At 39.2% G+C, this 27,473-nt stretch overlaps 1 protein-coding gene across 9 annotated transcripts in view; it reads left to right on the top strand.

Moving 5' to 3' along the window:
- zbbx (zinc finger, B-box domain containing) overlaps window positions 1–27,473 on the top strand; it is an 84,618-nt gene that overhangs the window by 20,334 nt on the left and 36,811 nt on the right. For 5 of the 9 annotated variants that reach the window (XR_009828382.1, XR_009828381.1, XM_062068154.1 and 2 more), the window contains exons 8-13: window positions 5,753–5,957; window positions 9,451–9,610; window positions 16,239–16,339; window positions 23,524–23,627; window positions 23,695–23,771; window positions 25,779–25,963. Coding sequence is in view for 5 of the 9 variants with exons in the window: in XM_062068154.1 (XP_061924138.1) it covers window positions 5,753–5,957; window positions 9,451–9,610; window positions 16,239–16,339; window positions 23,524–23,627; window positions 23,695–23,771; window positions 25,779–25,963 (832 nt within the window). In the remaining 4 variants the exon portion in view is untranslated. Of the gene's footprint in view, window positions 1–5,752; window positions 5,958–9,450; window positions 9,611–16,238; window positions 16,340–23,523; window positions 23,628–23,694; window positions 23,772–25,615; window positions 25,724–25,778; window positions 25,964–27,473 lie in introns of those variants that run through there. The other 4 variants (XR_009828384.1, XR_009828383.1, XM_062068156.1 and 1 more) reach the window with 4 other exon arrangements.

The following is a 27,473-nucleotide window of genomic DNA, read 5'->3' as shown; positions in this document are numbered from 1 at the left end:
ACCATATACAGTCGTGGTCAAAAGTTTACATACACTTGTAAAGAACATAATGTCATGGCTTTCTTGAGTTTCCAATAATTTCTACAACTCTTATTTTATTGTGATAGATTGATTGGAGCACATACTTGTTGGTCAGAAAAAACTTTCATGAAGTTTGGTTCTTTTATGAATTTATTATGGGTCTACTGAAAATGTGACCAAATCTGCCGGGGCCAAAAGTATACATACAGCAATGTTAATATTTGGTTACATGTTCCTTGGCAAGTTTCACTGCAATAAGGCGCTTTTGGTAGCCATCCACAAGCTTCTGGCAAGCTTCTGGTTGAATTTTTGACCACTTCTCTTGACAAAATCGGTGCAGTTCAGCTAAATTTGTTGGTTTTCTGACACAGACTTGTTTCTTCAGCATTGTCCACACGTTTAAGTCAGGACTTTGGGAAGGCCATTCTAAAACCTTACTTCTAGCCTGATTTAGCCATTCCTTTAACACTTTTGACTTGTGTTTGGGGTCATTGTCCTGTTGGAACACCCAACTGACCCAACCTCCAGGCTGATGATTTTAGGTTGTCCTGAAGAATTTGGAGGTAATCCTCCTTTTTGATTGTCCCATTCACTCTCTGTAAAGCACCAGTTCCATTGTAGGAAGGCTTGGTGTTCCTGGGATTAAAGTCCTCACCTTTTCTCCTCCAAACATATTGCTGGGTATTGTGGCCAAACAGCTCAATTTTTGTTTCATCTGACATCACATGGACAAAGATAAGACCTTCTGGAGGAAAGTTGTAGAAATGATTGGAAACTCAAGACAGCCATGACATTAAATGTATGTAAACTTTTGACCACAACTGTATAAAGATATCTGCTGATGTAACTTAGACAATATATGTCACTAAAGTCTAGGGCTGGACAAATAATACAATTTTAATTTCAATTTCAATTATGGCTTCTCGCGATAATTAAAATACAATAATCGAAAAAAAAAAAAGATTAATTGGCCACTCAACGTGCATGCCATTACCAAAGCTTGTGACGGTCAAACAGATGAGCGATTAGGTAACAAAAGAGCATGTCTACTAGAAGTTTGGGATGCCACTATGTTTACTACTTTTTACTTGACACAACTATCGCCAGTATGTCTAATCAATAATCACTAAACTCAACAAAACAGTAAGGCATGGTTTCCGCGTTCACGTAACCGCAGACCGAGTCAAAGAATTGGCCAATAAAACGGAATCAACTGATAAAAGCAAAATGTTGTCATTGTGAAGAGAAGAAACATTTGTTTGAGAAAATAATGTGTCCAATAGCGCTCATTCATCACAGAAACACTAAGCCACCATGTCCTGATAAACAATGGCGAGACGGTCATTTGAAACAGCGACTAAACTACGAAGCTAAAGCTAGCAAAAACAATCCATACACCCACAATACATCTCATCTTCTTATGACGTTGTAGCAACATTATCCATGTAACAACAATGTACAAACAGTGGTCGCAATTTGACAGACGCTGTATTTTTTCTTTTAACAGCCTCAAGTGAGTCGTATCTTTACTGGTCAATCTCAGAACAACACCACAGCACACTTCTCCCCTTCACAATAATAGCGCGGTACGCCACTTTGGGTCTGACTGCGCTAACTAAATAAATGTTTCAAAAAAGCACTTTGCACAAGCATAATGTACTTAAAGCGATTATTGATACATTCACAAAATGAATATGCTTTGACCTAAAATATTGGTCAAAATTGTCCAGAGATGTATTCAACCAATACATGTGAGAATTTTTGCATTTAATTAACATTTCATTACATTTAATTTTACAGAAAAAGCACACACTCTATGGTGTTAAAATACGTGTAAAAGGTAAAAAACTACATTAAAAACAATTGAAATGGAAAAACTAAATTGTACTTGTTTATATTGCTATTGTTATTTAAACCTATGCTATTATTATTATTTTACTTGTTGTCGTTTATTCGATACTCATTTCTATCCATGTTTTTTTTAAACTATATTTAAAGTTCAGTTTTGGTTGTGCAATAAATACTCATGTTTTCAAATAAATGATGAATCGTGTAATTAATCGTGATTGCAATCACAAATAATCGTGATTATTATATTTGCCATAATCGTCGAGTCCTACTAAGGTCTCAAATTCAAAACAGTTTGGAAGAAAGGAAGATTTGTTTTGATGGTTTCATTTAAAAAATTTCGGGACATATGGGGATTCCAAATACACAAAAACGGGTACCAACCGGTTTTGCAATGTAGGACCCCTTTAACTTTTCCACATAACCTAAAATGCATGTTCCACACTGGTCCGAGCCGAAATTCTAACCCTTGTTCTGGGAAAGGCATGCTAACTACAAATGATGCAAAATCTAATAACTGCGTAGAAAGAACGACGGCGTGGCGAAGTTAGTAGAGTGGCTGTGCCAGCAATCGGAGGGTTGCTGGTTACTGGGGTTCAACCCCCACCTTCTACCATCCTAGTCATGTCCGTTGTGTCCTTGGGCAAGACACTTCACCCTTGCTCCTGATGGCTGCTGGTTAGCGCCTTGCATGGCAGCACCCGCCATCAGTGTGTGAATGTGTGTGAATGGGTGAATGTGGAAATACTGTCAAAGCGCTTTGAGTACCTTGAAGGTAGAAAAGCGCTATACAAGTATAACCCATTTATCATTTATTTATTTACATATATAATAGACGTAAACTACTTTGTATAGTCCCTTTGTAGTTCTGATCCATCTTCAATGATCTGTTCTCTGAGAAGGTGCCAAGTGTTTATTGAAGTGAAGTACACTCAATCAAGGCTCCATGTCCACAGCTACTTGAGGTGTGCAGCCCCCTCTCTGAGTGCCGCCTCTTTTCCCATTGGATCAATCAATCAATCAAAGTTTATTTATATAGCCCTAAATCACTAGTGTCTCAAAGGGCTGTACAAGCCACAACGACATCCTCGGTGTCGAGTGGGTCTGATATAATATTGTGAAAGTCCAACACATCAGCGAAAGTCCAGTCCATGGTGGGGCCAGCGGGAACCATCCCGAGTGGAGACGGGTCAGCAGCGTAGAGATGTCCCCATCTGATGGACAGGCTAGCGGTCCACCCCGGAGCAGAGTAGAAAAGAAAAGAAAAGAAACGGCAGATCAACTGGTCTAAAAAGGGAGTCTATTTAAAGGCTAGAGTATACAAATGAGTTTTAAGATGAGACTTAAATGCTTCTACTGAGGTAGCATCTCTAACTTTTACCGGGAGGGCATTCCATAGTATTGGAGCCCGAATAGAAAACGCTCTATAGCGTTTATATAATATATATATATTGGATCCTGATTGTACTCATCTGTGCATGTCGCCTGATTGTTCTTATTGGATAATTTACCATCACATGCTTGTGTGTACACAGACAAGCATATACAGGTACGTGTGTATGGCGTAGCCTGATTTGCCAAAGTTCACCTACAGGGGGCACTGAAGCTCCATTTATTTATTCACATTAGGTGCTCCTGTACTACTGTTAAATCTTTGGTCAGAGTTGACACTGATAATCTAAAATGAATAACAATGACTATTCAGACATATTTCTGTGGAAAGTATTTTCAGTTACACCACAAACCAAAAAGCATGGGAAATGCACACCAATATTACCATGAAATTGTCTCTAAACTGTCTTGTTAGAATGTATTTTTTTTTTTTTTTAGAATGTAGCACCCTTAAACACGGACTGCCGTATAATCACCTCTAATCAGGTTGTAGCTCCACAACATAAAATAGCAGCACTGACCAGTGATATTCCGGTTCAGCTTTGGTAGCAAAACATTTTTTAGTTAATGCAACATGCGAGACGAGGATTATATGACAAAACAAAAGCCAAGCCAAACCTGATAGAGCGTTATAAACGGAAATTACTTAGGCCAGCTGTTAAAATAAACACTGTAATATGCATTGTAAATGTTGGCATGGTCAACCTGATGTTTAGTGGGCTTCTCATTGCCAGTGCTTGGTAATACTGGGGTGGATGCCTGCTTAATTTTGAAGTGCACACATCCCTGCCCTTATTCAATCACGCTCAACTGTGTATTTTGGCAGGATGCAAAGGCGAGGGATAATACACATGCGGCTGACGCATGCATTTCTCGCTCCTCAGCTAATCCTGTGTCATTTGTGTTGGAAAGAATGAGCGCTAAGGGGACAGAGAATGGGACGGAAAGCCAAAAAGAATATTGATTTCATTACTCTCGTTTCTCATCACCTTGTTATGAGGGGTTTAGTCTATTCGTCAGTTTAAAAGCATTATTATTGTTTAATTGTGTGGTATGTTATGAAATGGTGGAATGATTGATCATTTAAAATAGCCATCAGCAATGACCTAATTTGTCCTTTTTTTTTAATCTTCAACCAATATCGCCTAACTTGACTATGCTAGTAAAATTGTTTAGTATTTACAACCCGAAGTAAAAGTGCTGGTCTGTCTTCTAGCCGTCCATAGCATTTCTACTCGTATGGATTCTTCATAAAAGTGAATAATGTGTCTCCTTGTGTGAAAAGGAAAACAGACATCCAGTTCAATAGGAAGTATTGGAATTAAAAATAATCTGTTCTAAGGTCTAACTGTTGCTAACTTGAAACCTTTATCAATCAATCAATCAATCAATGTTTATTTATATAGCCCTAAATCACAAGTGTCTCAAAGGGCTGCACAAGCCACAACGACATCCTTGGCTCAGATCCCACATCAGGGCAAGGAAAAACTCAACCCAGTGGAATAACAATGAGAAACCTTGGGAAGACCGCAGATGTGTAGATATCAATATATGGTTTTTGTATGTAGCCATACTTTTTTGTAGTGGATTGAAAGAAGCCTCTCATCAGTCATACACTCTTTGTCTCTGTGGGTGGAGGTGGGGCTGCGAGCTTAAGCACACGCTCAAGTCTTCTCATGTCAACGTAAGGAAGCATGGTAGAATTTATCCGGATCAGGCCCAAAATTTAGTAAGTTTAATTTATTTTAATTTACAATACATTGTAGTCAGTAGACGTTGATTAATGCCATTTGGCCATGGATGGTGTTGACATGGCACCGTGTTATAATATGTACCGCAACAGGAAGTACCGTCTAATGTGAATCTTGCATCATGTCAGGCTCGCACAGTAAAATGAGCTCCCATTTACGTAAAAATGTTGAGACAATTACTTTATCATTTCTCTTTGCCTGCTCAAATTAGAAATTACATACCCACAGCTTTGAAAAAATCTCATTAACTGTCCCTTCTATTTGTTTTCTTCAATGCCTAATTATTCAGCTATGCAGTAGCAGTACATAGATTAGAACTGTCTGCAATGCTGTTCGGGCATCTGGTCAGGATGCCACCCGAACGCCTCCCTAGGGAGGTGTTTAGGGCACGTCCGACCGGTAGGAGGCCACGGGGAAGACCCAGGACACGTTGGGAAGACTATGTCTCCCGGCTGGCCTGGGAACGCCTCGGGATCCCCCGGGAAGAGCTGGACGAAGCGGCAGGGGAGAGGGAAGTCTGGGTTTCCCTGCTTAGGCTGCTGCCCCCGCGACCCGACCTCCGATAAGCGGAAGAAGATGGATGGAAGGCAATGCTGTGTCACAGAACATGACTTTTGGGACTATCATTTAATTTATACCCGTGTTTTGCAGTTCTGTCATAGTAGTAGATTAGGAAAGATGAGCATACACACTTTGGCATGTTTTGTCATTCAGTGCACTTCTTCGTATTTTTACTGCAGATGTTTGCTGGGGATTGTGGACAAGACAGAAGGGCGGCGATGACTAAGAAGGAACAGAATGTTCAAAAGTCTTTTCAAGATTCCCTTCTTGGTGGAGACTATGATGAGGAGGAGTCTGCAAGATCTTTCCAAGAAGCTCTCAAACAGTGGAGACAAGAGAGAAGTGTTGGTCCCGAAGAACAAGCAACTATGTGGACACAAACAGGTGAGAAATGCCACAAAATCATCACAATGCAAGTTGATTTTTTAAACATTTCTTAAATGTACACATATATTTTTACTTATTTTATTTATATTCATAGGTATTCTACTTTTAGATAATGATATATGAATAAAACAATTCAATGCAGGCCCATATTTTGATATTTTATTTATTATTTTCATAGTTTAGTCAAATTGCGGCCCGTGCACCCTGGTTGGCTATACTGTATGTCCGGACTTCTGAACAAATATATAAGCCGCACCCACTGAATTTTAGAATTAACATTTTTTTCCATGTATTAGCTGCACCAGACTTTAAGACGTAGTTATAAATGTTGTGAAATGAGTTATTTACACAGAAAGATTTTGTAAATGTTTATTTACGTACTTTAAATGTTTCCAAAAGGTGTTTGTAAAGAGGCAGTAAAACGGCTATTCAAACAAAACAGGAGTCATCGTCATGGACCTGCCGAAGCTAGCTCTCCAATCAGCTAAACAGACTCAATAAGTCCACAGTTATGTTTTAGTGAATTACGAACAGTACAATAATAAAGCCATCGTAAGTTAATAATACTAACAGACACTCGTAAAACATGTTAGCATATTAGCTAATGGTAATGAGGCTAGCTTCATTACATTATGATAGCATGTACACATATGCATGAAAACACTCCTACAGACATCACACATCAGACGTGTAGTAAATAAGAATTATTTTAAATATATTGTAAAACTTACAAACGTTGCTTGGAGTGATGAATGAAGAATCCGTACAAGTAGAAACGGTATGGACTGATAGAAGACGTAACAGGACTTTAACTTCTGGTTGAAAGTTCAGTCTAAACAGAACGGCACTGCAGCACCTGCAGTAATCAAACTCGTCCAAAGATGACGCCATAGCACAAACAATAAGACTCCAAAATAATTTATTTATGACCCTCAGCGATGGAAAATCCATTAATTAGCTGCATCGTTTTATAAGCCGCAGGGTTCAAAGCATAGGAAAAAAGTACCGGTTTATAGTCTGGATATTATGGTATAGTATGGCAATCTTGAATCCTACTAGAAAGAAGACCAAGTACAATAACGTTGCAAACACAAACATTACTGCATTAACAAACACACAAATAGCAACTTCCTGTGAACAAGTGGAAGTGTCTCCTGGGGAACTTAACTGTGTCAAAATTATAGAATTATTACATTCAATTTTACATTTAAGGACTACCGTGCAGGCTCACTATAGCTGCTGGTAGAAGTATTTTAATTTAGTCACATGGTTGAAACGTATAACCCAGACTCTACCCCCAGAGGCCCCCCAGTTAAATTGAGTTCCAGACCCCTGTTGTAGCATATTACATTTGAGTCATTTGTTGGAAAAATAAAAAAATAAAACCCACACTTTTTTGTCATCAAAGTGGATCCTTGGAACTTGAACATTATTCATTCCGGGAGGCGTGTTGACCTTCTGGGTTTGTTCCAAATTTTAATTAATTAATGTGCCTCATAAGAAATAATGAAGACAAAATGAATCTGTTCCAGAAGTCTAACTTTTGTCATAACAAGTTTTCATTGTTTTTATAATTAAGTTGTAAATGAAACGGCAACTATGCCAAAATGCTGCCATCCTGAAATAATTGAAGTAATTAACATCGCTAACCTGGATTTTTGCAGAATTTAATACAGTAGCTGTGGTTAACAAACTTATGAAAACATTCGGTTGAAATGATTATTGTTATTATTCAGTGATAACTTTGGCAAATTAGTTATTTAACTGCATCTGGTATTCAAGTATTCCAAGGGCATTACAATGGAGTTATTGAGGACAATCTCCCTAATTTCAATGGCTATTTTTGTTACACACTGCAAAGCCCACTGTGATAACTTGCACTGGGCTTTTTTTGCTATAGCAAATCTTTTCTACATCTGGGCACGCGTGAATAATGGAACCTTGTCTTCCCCCAATTGTGTGCTAATATGTCATATCTTCTGCCCTACACGTCTTTCTTGGGTATATCGACAACTCCACAATCGTTCTCCTTCCATTTTCACCAAGTTCTGAGTGCTGCCCTTCACCAAGCCGATAGTCGGATGTGTTCAGGAGGCCTTCTGGAAAGTGCTTACCACTGCAGTAAGAAAAATAATCCACGGTGGTTGCATATTGAGATATTGAGAGAAGTGTTATGGATGGCTGTTCTCCACGTCACAGCACTCATCCCTCTCAGCCGTGTGTGAATGTTTTTTTATGCCTTCCAAGTTGTGGGTCTGCATGTGCAGCCGAGCGTGTTGTGCCATTAGCGATGTTAGTCTGGGTTCTGTGTGTCTCTGTGTTTGTGCTTTTTTTCGCCCCACTATTTTCTTCACCTTACCATTCGGACAAACACTGCTCCTCTCATTCGCTTTATTCTGCAAATTACTGCCAGACCCTTCAGCCCTAATTATCTCAGTCAAGCCACTGGCACTTAGGTCCAATTGAAAGCTGCCATTGTGGACTTCTGAAGTGTTGAGAGCAATCATAAGGTTTTTCTTTCTGACATTCATCTGTACATTTTTTCCGCTCATGCACTTGCAATGTTTGAACTACATTGTTCTTACTCACTATGGGCACTACTTCCGTCTGTCTGTATTTTTACACAAAAAGTGCAATGAATAGGCGTTTTCTCACTTCTCGAGAAAACGTTCTCTATCTTTTGTCCGAAACATTCTTTCAACCGGGCTCTCTTTTTACTTTTATTCTTCAATCAATCAATCAATGTTTATGTATATAGCCCTAAATCACAAGTGTCTCAAAGGGCTGCAAAAGCCACAACGACATCCTCGGTTCAGATCCCACATCAGGGCAAGGAAAAACTCAACCCAGTGGGATGACAATGAGAAACCTTGGAGAGGACCGCAGATGTGGGTGACCCCCCCCCTCTAGGGCGACCGGTGCAATGGACGTCGAGTGGGTCTAGCATAATATTGTGAGAGTCCAGTCCATAGTGGATCTAACATAATAGTGAGAGTCCAGTCAATTGTGGGGCCAGCAGGAGATAATCCAGAGCGGAGACAGGTCAGCAGCGCAGAGATGTCCCCAACTGATGCACAGGCGAGCGGTCCACCCCCGGGTCCCGACTCTGGACAGCCAGCACTTCATCCGTGGCCACCGGACCTGTGCCCCCCCTCCACGAGGGAGAGGGGGGCAGAGCAGAAAAGAAAAAAAATGGCAGATCAACTGGTTTAAAAGGGGGGGTCTATTTAAAGGCTAGAGTATACAAATGAGTTTTAAGATGGGACCTAAAGGCTTCTACTGAGGTAGCATCTCTAACTGTTACCGGGAGGGCATTCCAGAGTACTGGAGCCCGAATAGAAAACACTCTATAGCCCGCAGACTTGTTTTGGGCTCTGGGAATACTAATAAGCCGGAGTTCTTTGAACGCAGATTTCTTGCCGGGACATATGCTACAATACAATCAGCAAAAAAAAAATAATAATTTTTTCATTGTTATTTTTTCTTCCAGCATCAAAGTCAGGTGTAGCTACTCAGACCGGCTTTCCTCCAGAGCGAGACCATGAAAGACAAGGTACAGGATGGGGAAATGGCAAGGTACCGATCAAGGTGGAGTTCCATGAGAGCAGACTCACCTACATGGACAGGTTGCTTCTCAAAAAGCACCGCAGGTACAGTCATTAACAGTTTTACTGTTATTAGCAAGACAACACTGCTAAATAATCACAACTACTTTTTTATTGAACCTTTGAACGTCTCAGAATATCGTAAACAATGAGACAGTGTCTCATGATGTGCTTTGATAGGCTAGTTCCGAACGATGCATTTTGGCTCAATTTAGCCTTGAATGATGTTAGAACAGCCACTTACCAGTTATGTGCTACTGTAAACAGGTCTACTGGAGCTCAGCGTGATAAGTGTAATGACCGTAGATCGACCAATGACTGCATGAGCAGAGAGTGAGATGCCAGGCAGGAACAGAATAGGCCGGTATCTGTATATTCAGAGAGCATGCAAGAAGAAATGTGAGTCACAGAAGAATATATGCCAACTCAGGTGATGAAAGGAATGACTTTAAAATTGAGACGTTTGACATGATTCCTAAACAGATTGTGTGATTAATGTTATCATCTATGTAAATGCAGCCTTTACCTCACAAACATTGTTATTTAAAATAAATCTTACAATAGTTGAATATTTGATCTAAAGTGTGCCATTATTTTAACATTGCTTTTTACTAAATGCAGACCAGACCACCTCAGTGACCTCATAAAACTGCACAATATGTTTTCTCGAATTAAAAAAGGAAACTGCCTGCTTCTCCTGATTGATATCGATAACTTATTTATACCTATTATTTTATTTGGATTTAACTGTAGTTTGCGCATACCATTCTTTGAGTGGCTTTGGGACAGCGTCATTTGCAGCAGGCATCTTCTTACCTTGGATTTTCACTGGATGCGTAACGTAATCTATTTATATCTTCACCTTCTTTTGTAAATGCAAACACTGCACTTTATTGCTCTTTATCCTGCACTACAACAAGCTAATGCAAGGAAATTCCGTTCTTATCTGTACTGTAGTGTTGTAACGGTATCAATATTTTGGTACCGGTACTAAAATTATTTCGATACTTTTCTAAATTAAGGGGACCACAAACAAATTGCATTATTGGCTTTATTTTAACAAAACATCTTAGGGTACATTAAAGATGTTTATTATTGCACTTAAGTCCTTAAATAAAATAGTGAACATACAAGACAACTTGTCTTTTAGTAGTAAGTAAACAAACAAAGGCTCCTAATTAGTCTGCTGACATGCAGTAATGTATTGTGTCATCTATCATTATATTATTTTGTCAACATTATTAAGGACAAGTGGTAGAAAATTAATTATTATTCTACTTGTTCATTTACTGCTAATATCTGCTCACTTTCTCTTTTAACATGTTCTGTCTACACTTTTGTTAAAATGTAAGTCACTTATTCTTCTGTTGTTTGGATACTTTACATTAGTTTTGGATGATACCACAAATTTGGGTATCAATCCGATACCAAGTAGTTACAGGATCATACATTGGTCATATTCAAAGTCCTCATGTGTCCAGGGACATATTTCCTGAGTTTATAAACATAATATACATTTAAAAAAAACGCAAGATGGGATGCCAAAAAATATCGACGTAATCATAGTAGTATCGACAAGATACGTGGCTGTAGTTGATATCATTACAATGGATGTCAGGTGTAGATCCACCAATGGCATTTGTTTACATTTTGATGCCGGTGAGCTACGGTGTGTAGTGAAGCATGTTTAGCTATTCCTCGTCCTGCAGGGATGATACTTGTAAGAAACTTTTTTTTTTTGTCGCCATGGAGACCAGGATTAGTAATTTAGAAGTCGCTAAAACACTGCCGACGGCAGATGGATGTTAGCCGCTAGCTAGCTAGCCATGTCTTAAAGCACCTCTTCCTGAGTGTGTTTCAGTTTTATAACTTCACCTTTATCTTTAGTTTTTAAGCCAAAATGCGTCCGTTCTCCCTTTTCTGTCTACACACTGTGTCTGCTTGTAAGTACTCTGTGATTGTGTGGACCGGTACGTTTCAGAGACCGTATAGTACCGAAAATGATTCATATGTATCACGGTACTATACTAATACAACCCTACTGTACTGTAAAGATCAAATTTAAATGACAATAAAAGGAAGTCTAAGTCTAGTGTAATTTACTGTGACCATTGAAGACATGGAGGAATTGTTTGCACTACTGCCTCACAGCAGAAAGGTATCTGGTTAGAATCCATCATGGATTTTAGTCCTTTCTGTCTACAGTTGGCAACTTGGCACAGTCTCAGTTTTCTCTGGGTGCTCCATTTTCCCCAATTGCTAAAAACATGTATGGCTACTTTCTAGTTAGCTTTATTGACCTTAAGTTTCCTCCATTTTTGCCAATTGTTTTCTGACTTAAAATATGTCTACATTTTGCCACTGGATCTGTCTTTCAAAATAGCTTCTCAGCACTTATTCTGCTACAAACTGCATTAGGGCTTGGCTTCAGCAAGTCCCATAATTACAACCCTTTATTTAAGCACAATCTTTGGGCTGATTAGCCTACCGGAGATTGGGCCAGAGGGGAGGAAAGCTCCAGTCCACCTTTAGGCCAACTGACTGCCTGAGCTGGACTGCTGCAAGTCCCTAGCTGCACTGGCCGTTAAGTGAGGAACAGAGGAGGGAGCCAATCTATGGTGCAATAAGCCTGCAGCCATGATAGAGGCAGAGTTTAATGAAGAGATGGAGAGACTGGTTGGCTGGCAGGAAAAAAAGAGTGATAGGCTGAATTTTAACAAGTTTCTGAGAGTGAAGGAAGGACGGCTAGGAGATGTTTTATAGAAGTCACTGAAGTGGAAAGGTGTATTACAGTCGTAAACACCACCAGTCCGGTGACTAGAAGGGTTGTCAGGCTGATTACACCAGGTTGCTGGGCAGTGTGGGTACCTCTTTCAATGCCAACGTCAGAAGTATCTGTAATTAAGGCTTTAAAACCTTCAAGGAAAAACTCTACTGCACTCATCTAGTATTTGCAAATTTTAAAACAAAACCCATGTCATTGCCTCGTTCAATTATGTAATGTAAGAAGAATTACACAAAAAATACTAAAACTTTTTGCTAAATACTGTAGTGGTGTCCCCAGGTCCAGTGTTTTTTGCCATGAATTGTACCCACTATGTTAAGGCCAGTTAGTTTGATCCAAAACGTCTGCCAAATATATGTACTTTTGACACAACACATGTTCTACCTTCCCAATGGCGGGCAGTTATGTAGAAACTGATTCAATCCAATGATCCATACAGATGCTTGCAGCCTGCAGACCTGATGAAATAATGAATCAGACGGTCTCATGTATAATTCCACAACACTGCTCGATCATAAATCAGAGGTGACCTCTAAAGGAGCTATTTTTTACACTCCTCTCTCCTTCCACTGCTGCTACTTGACACCTAACATGAGAAAAGTTAGAGTCAAAACCAAAAAAACAGTGTTGATAGGTCATTTGATAGCATTTTGTTTGCCCTCTGTAGACCCCCCCCCCACCCTCCCTCCAAATAATAAGCACATTTTATTAACCTTAAAGGGATCATATTATGATTTGTTTTCTACTTCACACATGGTTGTGGTTTACATAACGTGGAATGGTGATTCTTTGGTCAAAATGTTGTAGTGATTATGCTATACAGACCATTCTCAAGCCGCTTTCTGACCGTCTCTTCCGGATGTGCCGTTTTGAAGGTGGTCTTATTTACGTGCCTCCACTTCGACAGCGTCTTCTCCCCGCCATCTTTGTTGCAGTTTTTTCCGCGTCCATAGCGAGGCTACTGACAGATAAAAGTTCAACATATACGCTAATTTGTAATACAAATAGCAACAACGGAGGATATATGTGCCATGTACAAGCCAGCCTGCCCCACAACAAGAAGATAGTCAAAAAAAAGGAGCTAATCGACAACATGGTTGGACTTCAATGGCAAACACGCGCAAAGCAAATTTTTACCATACAGTCGCGATCAAAAGTTTACATACACTTGTAAAGAACATAATGTCATGGCTGTCTTGAGTTTCCAATAATTTCTACAACTCTTATTTTTTTGTGATCGAGTGATTGGAGTATGTGCTCCAATCACTCGATCACAAAAAAACAAGAATTGTAGAAATTATTGGAAACTTAAGACAGCCATTTTCTCCTCCAAACATTGCTCCCAACCAGCTCAATCTTTGTTTCATCTGACCACAGACCTTTCCTCTAGAACAGTGGTTCTTAACCTTGTTGGAGGTACCGAACCCCACCAGTTTCATATGCGCATTCACCAAACCTTTCTTAAGTGAAAAATATATATTTTTTCTTTTTCAAATTCAAGACAAAGTTATGTTTTTGGTAACACTTTAGTATGGGGAACATATTCTAAGTAACAAAGACTTAATTTAGAGTTATTTGGTTAGGGTTAGAGGGTTAGGGCCAGGGTTAGAGGGTTAGAGTTATAGTAAGGTCATGCCGTTTAAAGCATTAATAAGTACTTAATAATGACTAGTTAAGAGCCAATATGTTACTAATTTGCATGTTGATAAGCAACTAATTAATGGTGAATATGTTCCAGTTATAGTAAGGTCATGCCGTTTAAAGCATTAATAAGTACTTAATAATGACTAGTTAAGAGCCAATATGTTACTAATTTGCATGTTGATAAGCAACTAATTAATGGTGAATATGTTCCCCATACTAAAGTGTTACCATGTTTTATTACTGGTGCACAAAATGAACCGTGCATAAACATCACCTTGTTCAAACAACAAAACCAACACAGTGCATAAACTCACAACAAATGACACACCTGCGAATCAGTGTGACTTCTGTTGTTGCCGTATCCGTAATACGCCCGGCAGGGAGAACTTTTTATTTATACGATGAGTTGGGTGTGTCTTGACCTCCGCCGAACCCCTGAGCCCGACTCACCGAACCCCTAGGGTTCGATCAAACCCAGGTTAAGAACCATTGCTCTAGAAGGTCTTATCTTTGTCCACCAAAAATGTTGCTCTTTGGCCACAATACCCAGCAATATGTTTGGAGGAGAAAAGGTGAGGCTTTTTATCCCAGGAACACCATTCCTACCGTCAAGCATGGTGGGGGTAGTATTATGCTCTGGCCCTGTTTTGCTGCCAATGGAACTGGTGCTTTACAGATAGTAAATGGGACAATAAAAAAGGAGGATTACTTCCAAATTCTTCAGGACAACCTAAAATCATCAGCCTGGAGGTTGGGTCTTGGGCACAGTCCAATAGGACAATGACCCCAAACACATGTCAAAAGTGGTAAAGTAATGGCTAAATCAGGCTAGAATTAGGATTTTAGAATGGCCTTCCCAAAGTCCTGACTTAAATGTGTGGACAATGCAAAAGAAACAAGTCCATGCCAGAAAACCAACACATTAAGCTGAACTGCACCAATTTTGTCAAGACGACTGGTCAAAAATTCAACCAGAAGCTTGTGGATGGCTACCAAAAGCGCCTTCTTGCAGTGAAACTTGCCAAGGGACATGTAACCAAATATTAACGTTGCTGTATGTATACTTTTGACCCAGCAGATTTGGTCACATTTTCAGTAGACCCGTAATAAATTCATAAAAGAACCAAACTTCATGAATGTTTTTTGTGACCAACAAGTATGTGCTCCAATGACTTTATCACAACAAAATAAGAGTTGCAGAAATTATTGGAAACACAAGACAGCCATAATATTATGTTATTTACAAGTGTATGTAAACTTTTGACCATGACTGTATATTTAAAATCCGCTGACGCCACCGGTCTGAAAAATCGCACAGGTTGTTTAAATTCCCAACGGCTTGTTTGGCGAAAGTATGAAGGAAGGCAATGTTATTTTATAAGTATCTCCGCAATAAAGTTGACATTCATCAATGTAGCTCAACTTATCGTGTTTAATGTCATGATGATCTAATTTTGACCGCAACTAGCTGAGACTGATTCAGATCCGATTGATCGGCATTTAATTCCAGACAGGCGACTGAACAATGAATGAATGAATTGGTTATCCTGCCCGAAGGAAAAAGAAGGATCATCTTTATTGTCATCTTCTGGATTTAACCCATCCTCTTGAAGAGCAGAGGGGAACAATCATGGAGAATCGCCTCGCAGATCTGCAATGGGGGCAAGGTGTGTGGGGTTCCTTGCCCAGGCATGGGGGAGGCAAGATTGGAACCCTCCGATTACTCTGTAGGCCCCTTCATCAGAATGATAAATGTATGCAACCGATGCAGACAGTGAGTCTCAAGGTTTCAGTGTCTTGTTTGGATAATAGAAAAGTGAAAGATGAAGCAAAGTGATGACAAGAGAGACAGTAATTAACAATTACATACCGAGTCCATTATTTACAACAACATATAATAGATATCTTTCCATGCTTGTGCAGAGTAAAGGCTAAAGAAGAAGGTATTCAGAATGGGGGAAAAAAATATCACAATTGCAGTCACTTGGGGACCATTTTTCTCTCACCGGCCTCGCACTTTGCCCTGCTGAGCGGAATGAAGTTGCCTGGGAAGGTAAAGACAGACAGTGTGAAGGACAGGGGTCTGCAGTGAAGGTGAGCTGTATACATTTGAATAGATTATCATCCTGCGTGCATCTACTTAAGATAAACTGAGAAAGGCTACCTTGTTTTCTCCATATGCAAATGCATGGTGTATGACAACAATAAGGACTCTACATTTACATTTTAATTTCTACTTTCTAGCACCCCACTTGAGGCTTGTCATCCACCATGGGTCTGCTCTACAGCTTTGGAATCTATGAATGATACACTCATTGAAGCGAAACAGGCGAGCAGCCGAAGAGGTAATGAACCCCCATTTTTATGTCCCATTAATGTACAGTAATAACAGTTATATGCTCTTGTTCTTTGTGCTGCTTATACCCAAATGAGTTCTCAAACTAAATAAACCTTTAAGAGCGTTAATGCTCTGACCTGCACCCATAAACAGAAATGCATTAAGAGTTTAAACACATAGAATGCGAGTGGGTTTGATGCATTGTGCCCGCCTGTCCATCTGTAACAGACTGATGTGTAATCACAGGCTCTGATTGTGTGGGCAGAGGCATGTCGGGGACGATTCATGCCTGACAGGTTGCACTCTGCCTGGGCAAGAAGATGGACAAGGTAGACAGGGCAGTGGGGGTTTGGGTTTGCATTCCTGTCTGATGCTTATGACCTGTCACTCATCAGTCAGGGGAGTGTCCTGAGTGCTTGCCCCCAGCGGTAGCTGTTAAGAGACAGTTAGACTTGGGTGATGCTCTCCTTCCAAACCTTACTGTACGACTCTGAGGCTATCAAATGTCTCTTATATCTCGTCCATGAAGATTTGCTCCAATCCTGAACTCATGTAGATCAATTACTTCTTGTTTACCTTAACCCTCTGGGGACATTTGATTTTTATTATCTTCAGAACCAAACTGGACATAAATGTCCTTACGTTTTTGAAGGATGTAAAATTATTTAGTATTCTTTTTTTCTTTTTTTAAAACTTGTTTTGGGTTAGGGTTAAGGTTAGTTAGGGTCGATACACTTCAGTCCTAAACACATGTATTTTTTTTCACTGTTTCCTTTTGATCAGACAATGTCATATATTTAAATGAGAAAAAGATTTGTTATGATCCATGTTTTATTTTGGTTTGACTCCATTAGTTCTGTTTTCAGCACCCCTGGGTTTGTGTTTTAGTTGCCATGGGTGCTGATTATTTTCCACCTGCCTCTGATTAGTGTTATGGACACTCACCTATTTAACCCTGCTTTTCGCCATGCTCAGTCTGGCTGTCTTGTTTGCTCAATGCAACAAGTTATGTGTGTTTTCCGTTTGATTCCTGAGCTAAGCTTTGCCATTGGGTTACTTGTTTTCCATGCTAAGCTTTTCCTGGTAGCTTACCATAGCTTCCCGTGCTACCGGCACACTTCCTATATTTTTTGTATTCCTGCCTGACTGCATTGTCTTAACTGCATACTGCCTCCGGAGTTCCGTCTGCATCCTGGGAAAACGATCCGCGCATAAACATGCGACCCCCGTTGTGACATTAACTAATGCAAATTTATACTAATTGACAACTGTGACATAATTTAATCAGAATGCCTTTAAGGGTTAAAATAACGAATACATTTTTTTTTTTTTTGTATAAGTGGGACCTTAAAGCAATGGCCTGATGGTAGCAGCTGGAATGATGAGTGCAATGGATGTGTGGGGTCCTGAATGATGGAAGTGGCTATTATTTTATTAGCCTGTTTTGTTAAGAGAGATGTAATATAAGAAACGAAGCAAAATAAAATATTACAACATGTTTTTCCCTTTGAAAAATTAAGGACCCCTATACCCTGTGTGCCTTTAGAATATTGTCGAATAACTGTTAGTCTATCGTGATTAAATTGCACATTGGAATTTTATTGTTTTAACATTAAAAAATATATATTTGGAAAAATCATGTCTCATGGAGTAACAACAACAAATTTGGCCATAGATACAGCAAACATTTACAAAAAAGGGGTTAATCCCACATTATAACACATCTCCCATAGCAGTAATGTTAAAAAACAATCTAAAAAAAAATCCTGTCGAGAAAAATGTCTTCAAGAGGAAGCCAGAAAGATCTTAACGGCCATTCAGTCTCGCTTATTTTGTCATATCTAAATTTTCACCAACTGACACGAGAAGTGAAATGACTTAAATATAAAAAATATACTCAAACACACAAACTACTTATTGAATTGACAAACAATGTTTAGAAATATTACTTATAGGCCAATAATGATAATAGGGCAACTGTCATTCCAGGAAATATCAGCGCTATACACATGTCCAACATTTCAATAAGTAGGGGTCTGTATAGAGCGGCGTATAGAGATATCCAGACCAAGGTCTGTCTGTTTGACCGCTTTCTAAGAAAAATAAGTATGTTTTTTTGCCCATGAGACTTTCAGACATTACATTACAATTTTTTGTAAAAGAAAAAAACTAGTTCATCGCCTTTTTGACCCTTTAAGGCCCCTGCAGTTGAATGTGAACCAAACAAACTTTAGAATACAGATCCTTTGTACAGGCAGCAATAACTTATTCTTTGGACTGCTACAACCACGTAACTTATTTTTCCCCACGAATCTGTCACACAAATAAAATGAGGTAAAAAGTCACAAAGGTTCAAACTATGTGTCATGTTTCCAGTGCATTATTCACACATTGAAAAGGTGTTTAGTCGGATACACAACATTCCTGTAGCATTCATACAGGGCTGGAGGAGCCACAGTCAATAATAGCACAGTAAATGAAAAACTCCACTTACCTTCGATGCATTAAATATCCCCCTATTAGTGTTTATTACTTTTGGAATGAACTGCTGTGAATAAGCGGAAGTTGTTCTAAATACTCCCCAGGGATGTGTTGCTGTAAACAAACATGCAATGAAACACATTTAAAACTAATTAACAGCAACTAATCTTGAACACCAAAAAAAACATCATTCATCACTCTGACCTACAGACAAAGGAAGCTGTTAGCAATCTGCCCTCCGGTACAGCCAATAGTTCACACCTTTGATATACAAAGATAGTCTTTTTATTAAAACATCATTCAAACAATAGGTTTGTCACAGTTAAATATTTGATACAGCATTGTTTTTTTTGAGAAGACTCCAAAGCTGCTGCTGTTTTGCCATCGTCTTCAAAGAACTGTTGGCATTCTCTTCAATCATTCTCTTGATTCAACCATATGTCCACATTCTGAGTTTATCAATCCAGCTCGTTTTTATTCTTTTTGGTTTTTACTTTCCTTCAACTTCTCTTTTAATGGCCCATCTCCACTTTGCTATGTGGCCGTCACTTCAGTGTTCGTGCATGCAGGTTTTCCTCTTAACTGGGCAAGCAGACCATCTACCCCTGTTACTCCTACACTTTGGCGCACCCAACTATCGGTCTTCTCGTTCTTTCGGGTGACCTGTAGCATTCAGTGTCATACCCATAACTCAAAGATCTGTATTTTCCTCATGTCACTCTGTTTCAGAATCCGCCTTTCTGCACCATAAAGTACAAGTAAAGTATTTGGCCAGCCATCCAAATGATCAGAATCAGATGCCCTAATCACTAAAACCAAGCACTTAGGCATGGAGACTGTTTCTACAAACATTTGTGAAAGAATGGGCCGCTCTCAGGAGCTCAGTGATTTCCAGCGTGGAACTGTCATAAGATGCCACCTGTGCAACAAATCCAGTCGTGAAATTTCCTCGCTCCTAAATATTCCAAAGTCAACTATCGGCTTTATTGTAAGAAAATGGAAGAGTTTGGGAACAACAGAAACTCAGCTTACAGAGAGGAGTCAGCGGATGCTGAAGCCCACAGTGCAAAGAGGTCGCCGACTTTCTGCACAGTCAGTTGCTACCGAGCTTCAAACTTCATGTGACCTTTCAATTAGCCCACGTACAGTACGCAGAGAGCTTCATGGAATGGGTTTCCATGGCCGCGCTGCTGCGTCTAAGGCTCTAAGCCATACATCACCAAGTCCAATGCAAAACGTCGGATGCAGTGTAAAGCACGTCGCCAATGGACTCTATAGCAGTGGAGACGTGTTGTCTGGAGTGATGAATCACGCTTTTCCATCTGGGAATCTGATGGACGAGTCTGGGTTTGGAGGTTGCCACGAGAACGCTACATTTTGGACTGCATTGTGCCGAGTGTGAAATTTAGTGGAAGAGGAATTATAGTGTGGGGTTGTTTTTCAGGAGTTGGGTTTGGCCCCTTAGTTCCAGTGAAAGGAACTTTGAATGCTCCAGGATACCAAAACATTTTGGACAATTACATGCTCCCAACCTTGTGGGAACAGTTTGGAGCGAGCCCCTTCCTAATTCTAACATGACTGCACCAGTGCACAAAGCAAGGTCCATAAAGACATGGATGACAGAGTCTTGACCTGAATCCGATAGAACACCTTTGGGATGAATTAGAACAGAGACTGAGAGCCAGGCCTTCTTGACCAACATCAGTGTGTGACCTCACCAATGCGCTTTTGGAAGAATGGTCGAAAATTCCTATAAACACACTCCGCAACCTTGTGGACAGCCTTCCCAGAAGAGTTGAAGCTGTAATAGCTGCAAAAAGTGGACCGACATCATATTGAACCCAATGGGTTAGGAATGGGATGGCACTTCAAGTTCATATGTGATTCAAGGCAGGTGGCCAAATACTTTTGGCAATATAGTGTATGTCACACTAAAGATTTCACCAGGTGTTTCTTTAGTTGCATCCAAATCTCTTTTGTTTTACACAATCCAATTAGTCGACAGGTGGCATCTTATTTATAATCTGGCATGGATCTCTAATGTAGTCTACATCCATTCCAACTATGTAGCCAAAAAATTTGTAGTGGTCCACTTAGTTGATTGTATTTCTGCCAAGGAAGACTCATTTGCTTCCATGGACCATTACATGCATGTTGGGAGAGTTTGGTTCAGCTGCATTCTCCAATTATTCTGCTTTTTGCCTCAATTATCAATCAAAGTAATGCCACCAGCATCGTGAATACTCCATACTGCTCTGCCACCATTGAAGCCAGATCTTTTATCTAAGATAGGGTCTTTTTTTACCTGCCTAATGATGGCTTCACCACAGGTATTGAAGAGCAAGGGAGATAGAAAGCAACCCTGTCAGACTCTTTGAATGAAAATGGATGGATAGACGGATGGATAATCCGCTGAGTAATCAATCTGATATGGAAGTAGCTCGCCGCAGCCGCCATCCATCTGCAGAACCACCCTTAACTACATGTCTCCCTAATGCTGACACACCTTATATAATGCAAGATCCTCAAGAACAGGGGTGTCATACTCATTTTCATTAAGTGTCACGTTGCATTTAAAAAAAAATGATTAGACATACTGTATCTTCTATTCAGCAATTACATTTTTGAGATATTGGATGACTTAAGAGGATGATTTGGAGCTACTTAATTTGTTTTGGTGTTTGCTTGCATTTCTTCATATGTCTGTTGTGTTTTATACGAAAACACTTCCTCCAACACTGCATTTCATTGTGCCTGGATTAATTCAGCGCAAAATTTTTTGCTAAAAGGCGTCTCCCAGAGCACACTTTTGCAGTGCAGTTGTAGATGACACAGGAGGAACTTTTCTAGTAACAGAGAAAAGGTATTGCAGATGACAATTGTGTGCTGCATGTTCCACGTTATAACAAAGCGACACAAGTTGATGCCATGGAACTTGGAAGTACAGTCAATATGCCCTTTTTGGTTCCTGGATTTATAGGTTCCTGTAGAAGTGTGTGGTTTGTGTTCCCATCGCACTTAACAGTAGTTTATATAAATCAGGCTGATGACGTATGGAGGAAGTGTTTACTATATTTCTATACTGATACCATGTAAATAAACAGACAATATTAGGTCAGTTATTTTACTAAAAAGTGAGTAATTGAAATACAAAGCAATCATATACAAAACGATATGATTAAAAAAATAAAGTGTACCGAGTTGTTCATAAAAAGTCGGACTTCTGTCCGCAATGTCCATCAGTCGGAAAGTCGTACCCTTGGTACATGATGAATTCATTAGGGTCAGGGGATTGCTTTTGGTTAATTTCAGCTGAAAATAACAATATATAAATAATAAATGTTGGGGTTTATCGCACGCCGAGAATAAAAACACATCGGCTTTTGCGTTAGCTTGTTAGCATTAGCAATCTGTTCACTCGGGTTGAGGCTAATAACTACACAAACACTGACTACTTTTACAACATGTAATAAAGTAAATAGTTAGTATTTGATTGTATTTACCTTTGTTCTGTCATGATCCGTGGTCCAGATCATGTTTTTGTTATTTTCTGTTAGCTTTGGACTCTTTTAGTTCCTGTTTGTGACATCTCTGAGTTTGGTTTGGTTACCATAGTTACTTATTATTTCCCCCTGGCTCTGATTAGTGTTCGCCCGCTCACCTGCTTTGCGAGCACTAATCAGAGGCATTATTTGTTCGATTCATGCCGTGTCCACGTAAGTCGTGTTTATTTCATGCCACAGTTTCGTGTTTGTTCCAAGCCATAGTTTATGCTGTTTGTTTCATGCCACAGTTTCGTGTTTGTTCCACGCCATAGTTTATGTTTGTTAACCTCATGCCCTGCCAAAATTTCTTGAGAAGATTAAAATCATCTCCTACCTCACGCTGTCGTCCGGAGTTGTCTGTTCTGCATTCCCGGGAGAACGACCCCGCAGTGAGCCGCAAACCCCCATATGACACGTTCCACTTGTGTGCTGCATACTTTTTTTTCCACATTTATCCAACAAAGTCAGAATAGTAAGCCTCTGAGGTCATACCCCGCCGTTAAAAAGTTTACAAGAGTCTGTCCACTTCTCGTAACTTTGCTAACGAAATGAAGTTTCTGCATTTTGAAAGCTCCTTCCGTTCTTCTTTCTCTTCATATTCAAGTTTGTTGTAATAGACATACACAAGAAACAAAAAACAAAAAAGACAAGTAGCCGCGTTAATTCCAATGGTGATCTTGTGTTTTAAAACAAGTTTTTGGAATACCCGCAACTGTGTTCAAACAATCAGCGTTCGACAGCACAGCCCACACCCGAAAAGGTTCCTGGTCGCTTGGAAAAGTCCCACCAAGCTAGAAAGAACTCCGAAAGGTTCCTGAAGAACTAAATCTACCCGGGTAGTTTTTGGTGGAAACAGGGAGAACTTTATTTAACGTTCCTGAAAAAAAGTTATTGCGGTCTCAATGGTGACAGCTGGTAGTACATGCCAAAACCTTATTCAAATTAGGTGGTCTGCACCACTTTTGCACTTGTTATCAAAACATGCACGTAGTCTTAGTACATTGATCACCTGCAACATACCCACCTAATGTACACACAATTTTATAGTTTGCGCACACTATTAGTTCTTATCTTACAGATCAGTCAATAGGCTGAAATCACTGAAACACTTTAGTACATTAGAAACATCTTCTCTTTTTGAGAAACTGAATTTGTGTGTTCATAGGTCAAGATGAAGATTTCCGAGGCTATTGTGCATTATTGTTTGCGGTCCCCGTCAGCGAGATCGGGTTTGGACCTCTAAACGCTACACTCGACGTGCTGGATGATGTGAGTTTTTGGGTCATTAACAGATGCAGCTTAGTACAGTAGTCACTCTATCCTATTACAATCCTAGAAACAATCTACAAAGTTATGTCTTCTCCAGACTGACAGAGACCAAGTCATTGCTGAGCAAAGCCCACACAAAGGAAAGTAAGTTATTATATTATTCAATATCATAATTACTCTATATTTGTCTACAAAAATACAGTAAAAACATTTCAAGAGATCCAATAAGGAGAACTAGTAGATCATTTTCACAATAATGTTGTATTATGGTAGTCACTGGTTTGCATTAAAACAATTGGATATCTAACTACAGAAGTAAAACTACAGTTCTGCAACATCCCAAACTACTTCGTATGTCCCTAACAGTGTCAGTCAAAAGTACTTTCTCATTGTAAAGGCACCATTTGTTTATACATTTCTTTTACGGATAAAATAGCAGGGGCTATTTATTGATATGGGATTTCTTTAGATTGTGTAGGTCAGTGACGTGCGGTCAAGGAAGGCAGGGAAGTCATGATGACTGATAAAAAAAACTAAACTAACAACCTTGGGATATGAGTATACCGTATTTTCCGGACTATAAGGCGCACTTAAAATCTTTTTTTTTTTTCAAAACCCTAACCCTAATGTACAACATAATTCTGGTTTTGCTTACCAACCTCAAATCAATTTTATTTGGTACATGTTGTAATGATAAGTGTGACCAGTAGATGGCAGTCAAACATAAGATATACGTGTAGACTGCCAATATGATGGCAATATGGCTTAAGTAAACAACACCAACATTTTATATTTTCTATTGAAAATATAGAACATTACACACGGCGCTCAAAAATATTTTAAAAATGTTTTAGTACGACTTTGGTAAGCTATGAAGCCGCACCGCTTGATGGATTGTCGGCGCATTAAACAAACGAGTATTATTTTGGTGTGTGTATAAGGTAAGACATACTATCTGGCATTTTGTTTTTGCAATATTATGCAAAAGCAACTTTTCTTACCTTCTGGTACCTGCTGATATGTATTTGGTACAAAATATACCGGTGTAGTGACTTTAAATTATTCACCCAATAATTTTTAGTTATTAGAGTGTTCCGGTTGGGCAGTTTTTCACGGGACACATTTCCGGCCTTGTTGTTGTTTCCGGATGAGGAGATGCTGCTCCGTTATTGATTTAAGTAAAGTCTGAATGTCATTACAACAGTTAGCTACATCTTTTGACAATTCTTCCACTCCCGTCCTTGCACGCTACACCGCTACAACAAAGATGACGGGGAGAAGACGCTGCCGAAGGTGAGCCACGTAAATAAGACCGGCCACAAAACGGCGCATCTGGAAGCGACTGTCAGAAAGCGGCTTGAAGATGATCTGTAAAACATCATTTATGCAACATTTTGACCAAACAACCACCATTACATGTTATGTAGACCACAAATGACCCCTTTAATGCACCCTATAATCCGGTGCGCCTTATATATGAAATAAGATCGAGAATAGACCATTCATCCTATGGTCCAGAAATACGGTAGTTGGTTCTGTGACGCACCTGGTACCTCAAAAACCCTATATTAAATTACCACAATTGTAACATGTAATTTGCCTTTTAAAAGAAAAGCTAACTTTTAGATACAAATATTGTATGAAAAACCCTACAATATAATGCACTACGAACGACTCCAGTAGTTTTATAAAGTAATTTAATAATAATGTTCAGTATTTACTGTGGAAAGCACATTTATACGGTATTTCCTTTGAGCTGCTTCTCCATCAAACACACCATCAGCAACTTCTCCGTATTTTCATCAATAAATGTCTGCCATTTCAACATCCTTAGCTGGCGTATCATTCTCATTCAAAAAACATGTACAATTAGGAACTCGTGTCCCAAGGTACCACTGTATTTGATTGCCGGGTAAACACATGACACAAAAAAACACTTCCCTTACTAATCAATGTGTACCACGTGGGGATTTATTCTGCCTCTTTAGAGAACCGAAGGCTGCATATTGAAAAATCTGGATAAGATATACTGTTACACTCCTCCTTACCAGCCATGAATCTCTTCGCACGTCACTGGCACAGTACCTAATTGTCGAGTGAGTATACTGTTAATGTTGAGTCAGTACTTTCTTGGCTTGATTTCCCATGCAGCATCCCTTTTGTCAAGCCAGCATCCAGCAAAGAAAGAGAATTGGTTCCCCAAACTCTTTTAACCAGCATTGAGTGCACAGGAGCACAACTATCAAGACAATCTGAGACACCAGTTCGACCCAAAGTGCTCCAAGGAACTCATCCCTTAAAGCCTGAAACTGAACGAGAAGGACACTCAATTAAAAGTAAGCTGTGCAGTTGTGGGACTTTATAGTAGCAAGCGGCGTTACCTATCTGAAATACTAGCACCATGAAATTCATGAGAAAATCCAGATCATGCATTTGCCTGACCACCATTGACCACCATTGCTTTTGATTGACATCGTCAGTATAGTCAGCAAATTATAATTTGCAGTGTGCATATATAAAGTGCATAGTATGAAACGATTTAACATATTGTTTGACTTTTATTACTATAACTAAAATGTATAATTAATACTTGTATAGTTTAATGTTAATATACAATTAAATACAATATAAGTAAATGATACATGCATATGTTACATATCTAATTAATAATTAAAAAAGTGAAAAATTATGACAGAATAATATAGCAAACATACAATTATATGAAATACACTACCGTTCAAAAGTTTGGGGTCACATTGAAATGTCCTTATTTTTGAAGGAAAAGCACTACTTTTCAATGAAGATAACTTTAAACTAGTCTTAACTTTAAAGAAATACACTCTATACATTGCTAATGTGGTAAATGACTATTCTAGCTGCAAATGTCTGGTTTTTGGTGCAATATCTACATAGGTGTATAGAGGCCCATTTCCAGCAACTATCACTCCAGTGTTCTAATGGTACAATGTGTTTGCTCATTGGCTCAGAAGGCTAATTGATGATTAGAAAACCCTTGTGCAATCATGTACACACATCTGAAAACAGTTTAGCTCGTTACAGAAGCTACAAAACTGACCTTCCTTTGAGCAGATTGAGTTTCTGGAGCATCACATTTGTGGGGTCAATTAAACGCTCAAAATGGCCAGAAAAAGACAACTTTCATTTGAAACTCGACAGTCTATTCTTGTTCTTAGAAATGAAGGCTATTCCACAAAATTGTTTGGGTGACCCCAAACTTTTGAACGGTAGTGTATATATGTATATATATAATATGAAATATATTAGAACAACATTTTACACATACAATTTAATAAATGGTTTTATGTACAGGGCAGCACGGTGTGAGAGGGGTTAGTGCGTCTGCCTCACAATACGAAGGTCCTGAGTAGTCCTGAGGTCAATCCCGGGCTCGGGATCTTTCTGTGTGGAGTTTGCATGTTCTCCCCGTGACTGCGTGGGTTCCCTCCGGGTACTCCGGCTTCCTCCCACGTCCAAAGACATGCACCTGGGGATAGGTTGATTGGCAACACTAAATTGGCCCTACTGTGTAAATCCATCCATCCATTTTCTACCGCTTATTCCATTCGGGGTAATAATAACATAATAACTTAGTGTATATAATTTGTGACAATAACGTAATAGTGTATAGTTTTTCTGTTATTATAGAATATTATATTACGGTACTTTATTTAAAAACCAAGTGCAGTATATTATTGAGCTAACTTAATCCAACAAACACTTTTCTTTGTTGATTTATTGCTTTTCGCACGATGGAATGTAGTCAGCTATTTCTAATTATTTTGTAACATATATATATATATATATATATATATATATATATATATA

The sequence above is a fragment of the Entelurus aequoreus genome, linkage group LG13, assembly GCF_033978785.1.
Source record: "Entelurus aequoreus isolate RoL-2023_Sb linkage group LG13, RoL_Eaeq_v1.1, whole genome shotgun sequence".
NCBI classification, from domain to species: Eukaryota; Metazoa; Chordata; class Actinopteri; order Syngnathiformes; family Syngnathidae; genus Entelurus; species Entelurus aequoreus.
The sequence above is the reverse complement of the archived record's forward strand: the minus strand, read 5'-3'. Positions and strand labels throughout refer to the sequence as shown.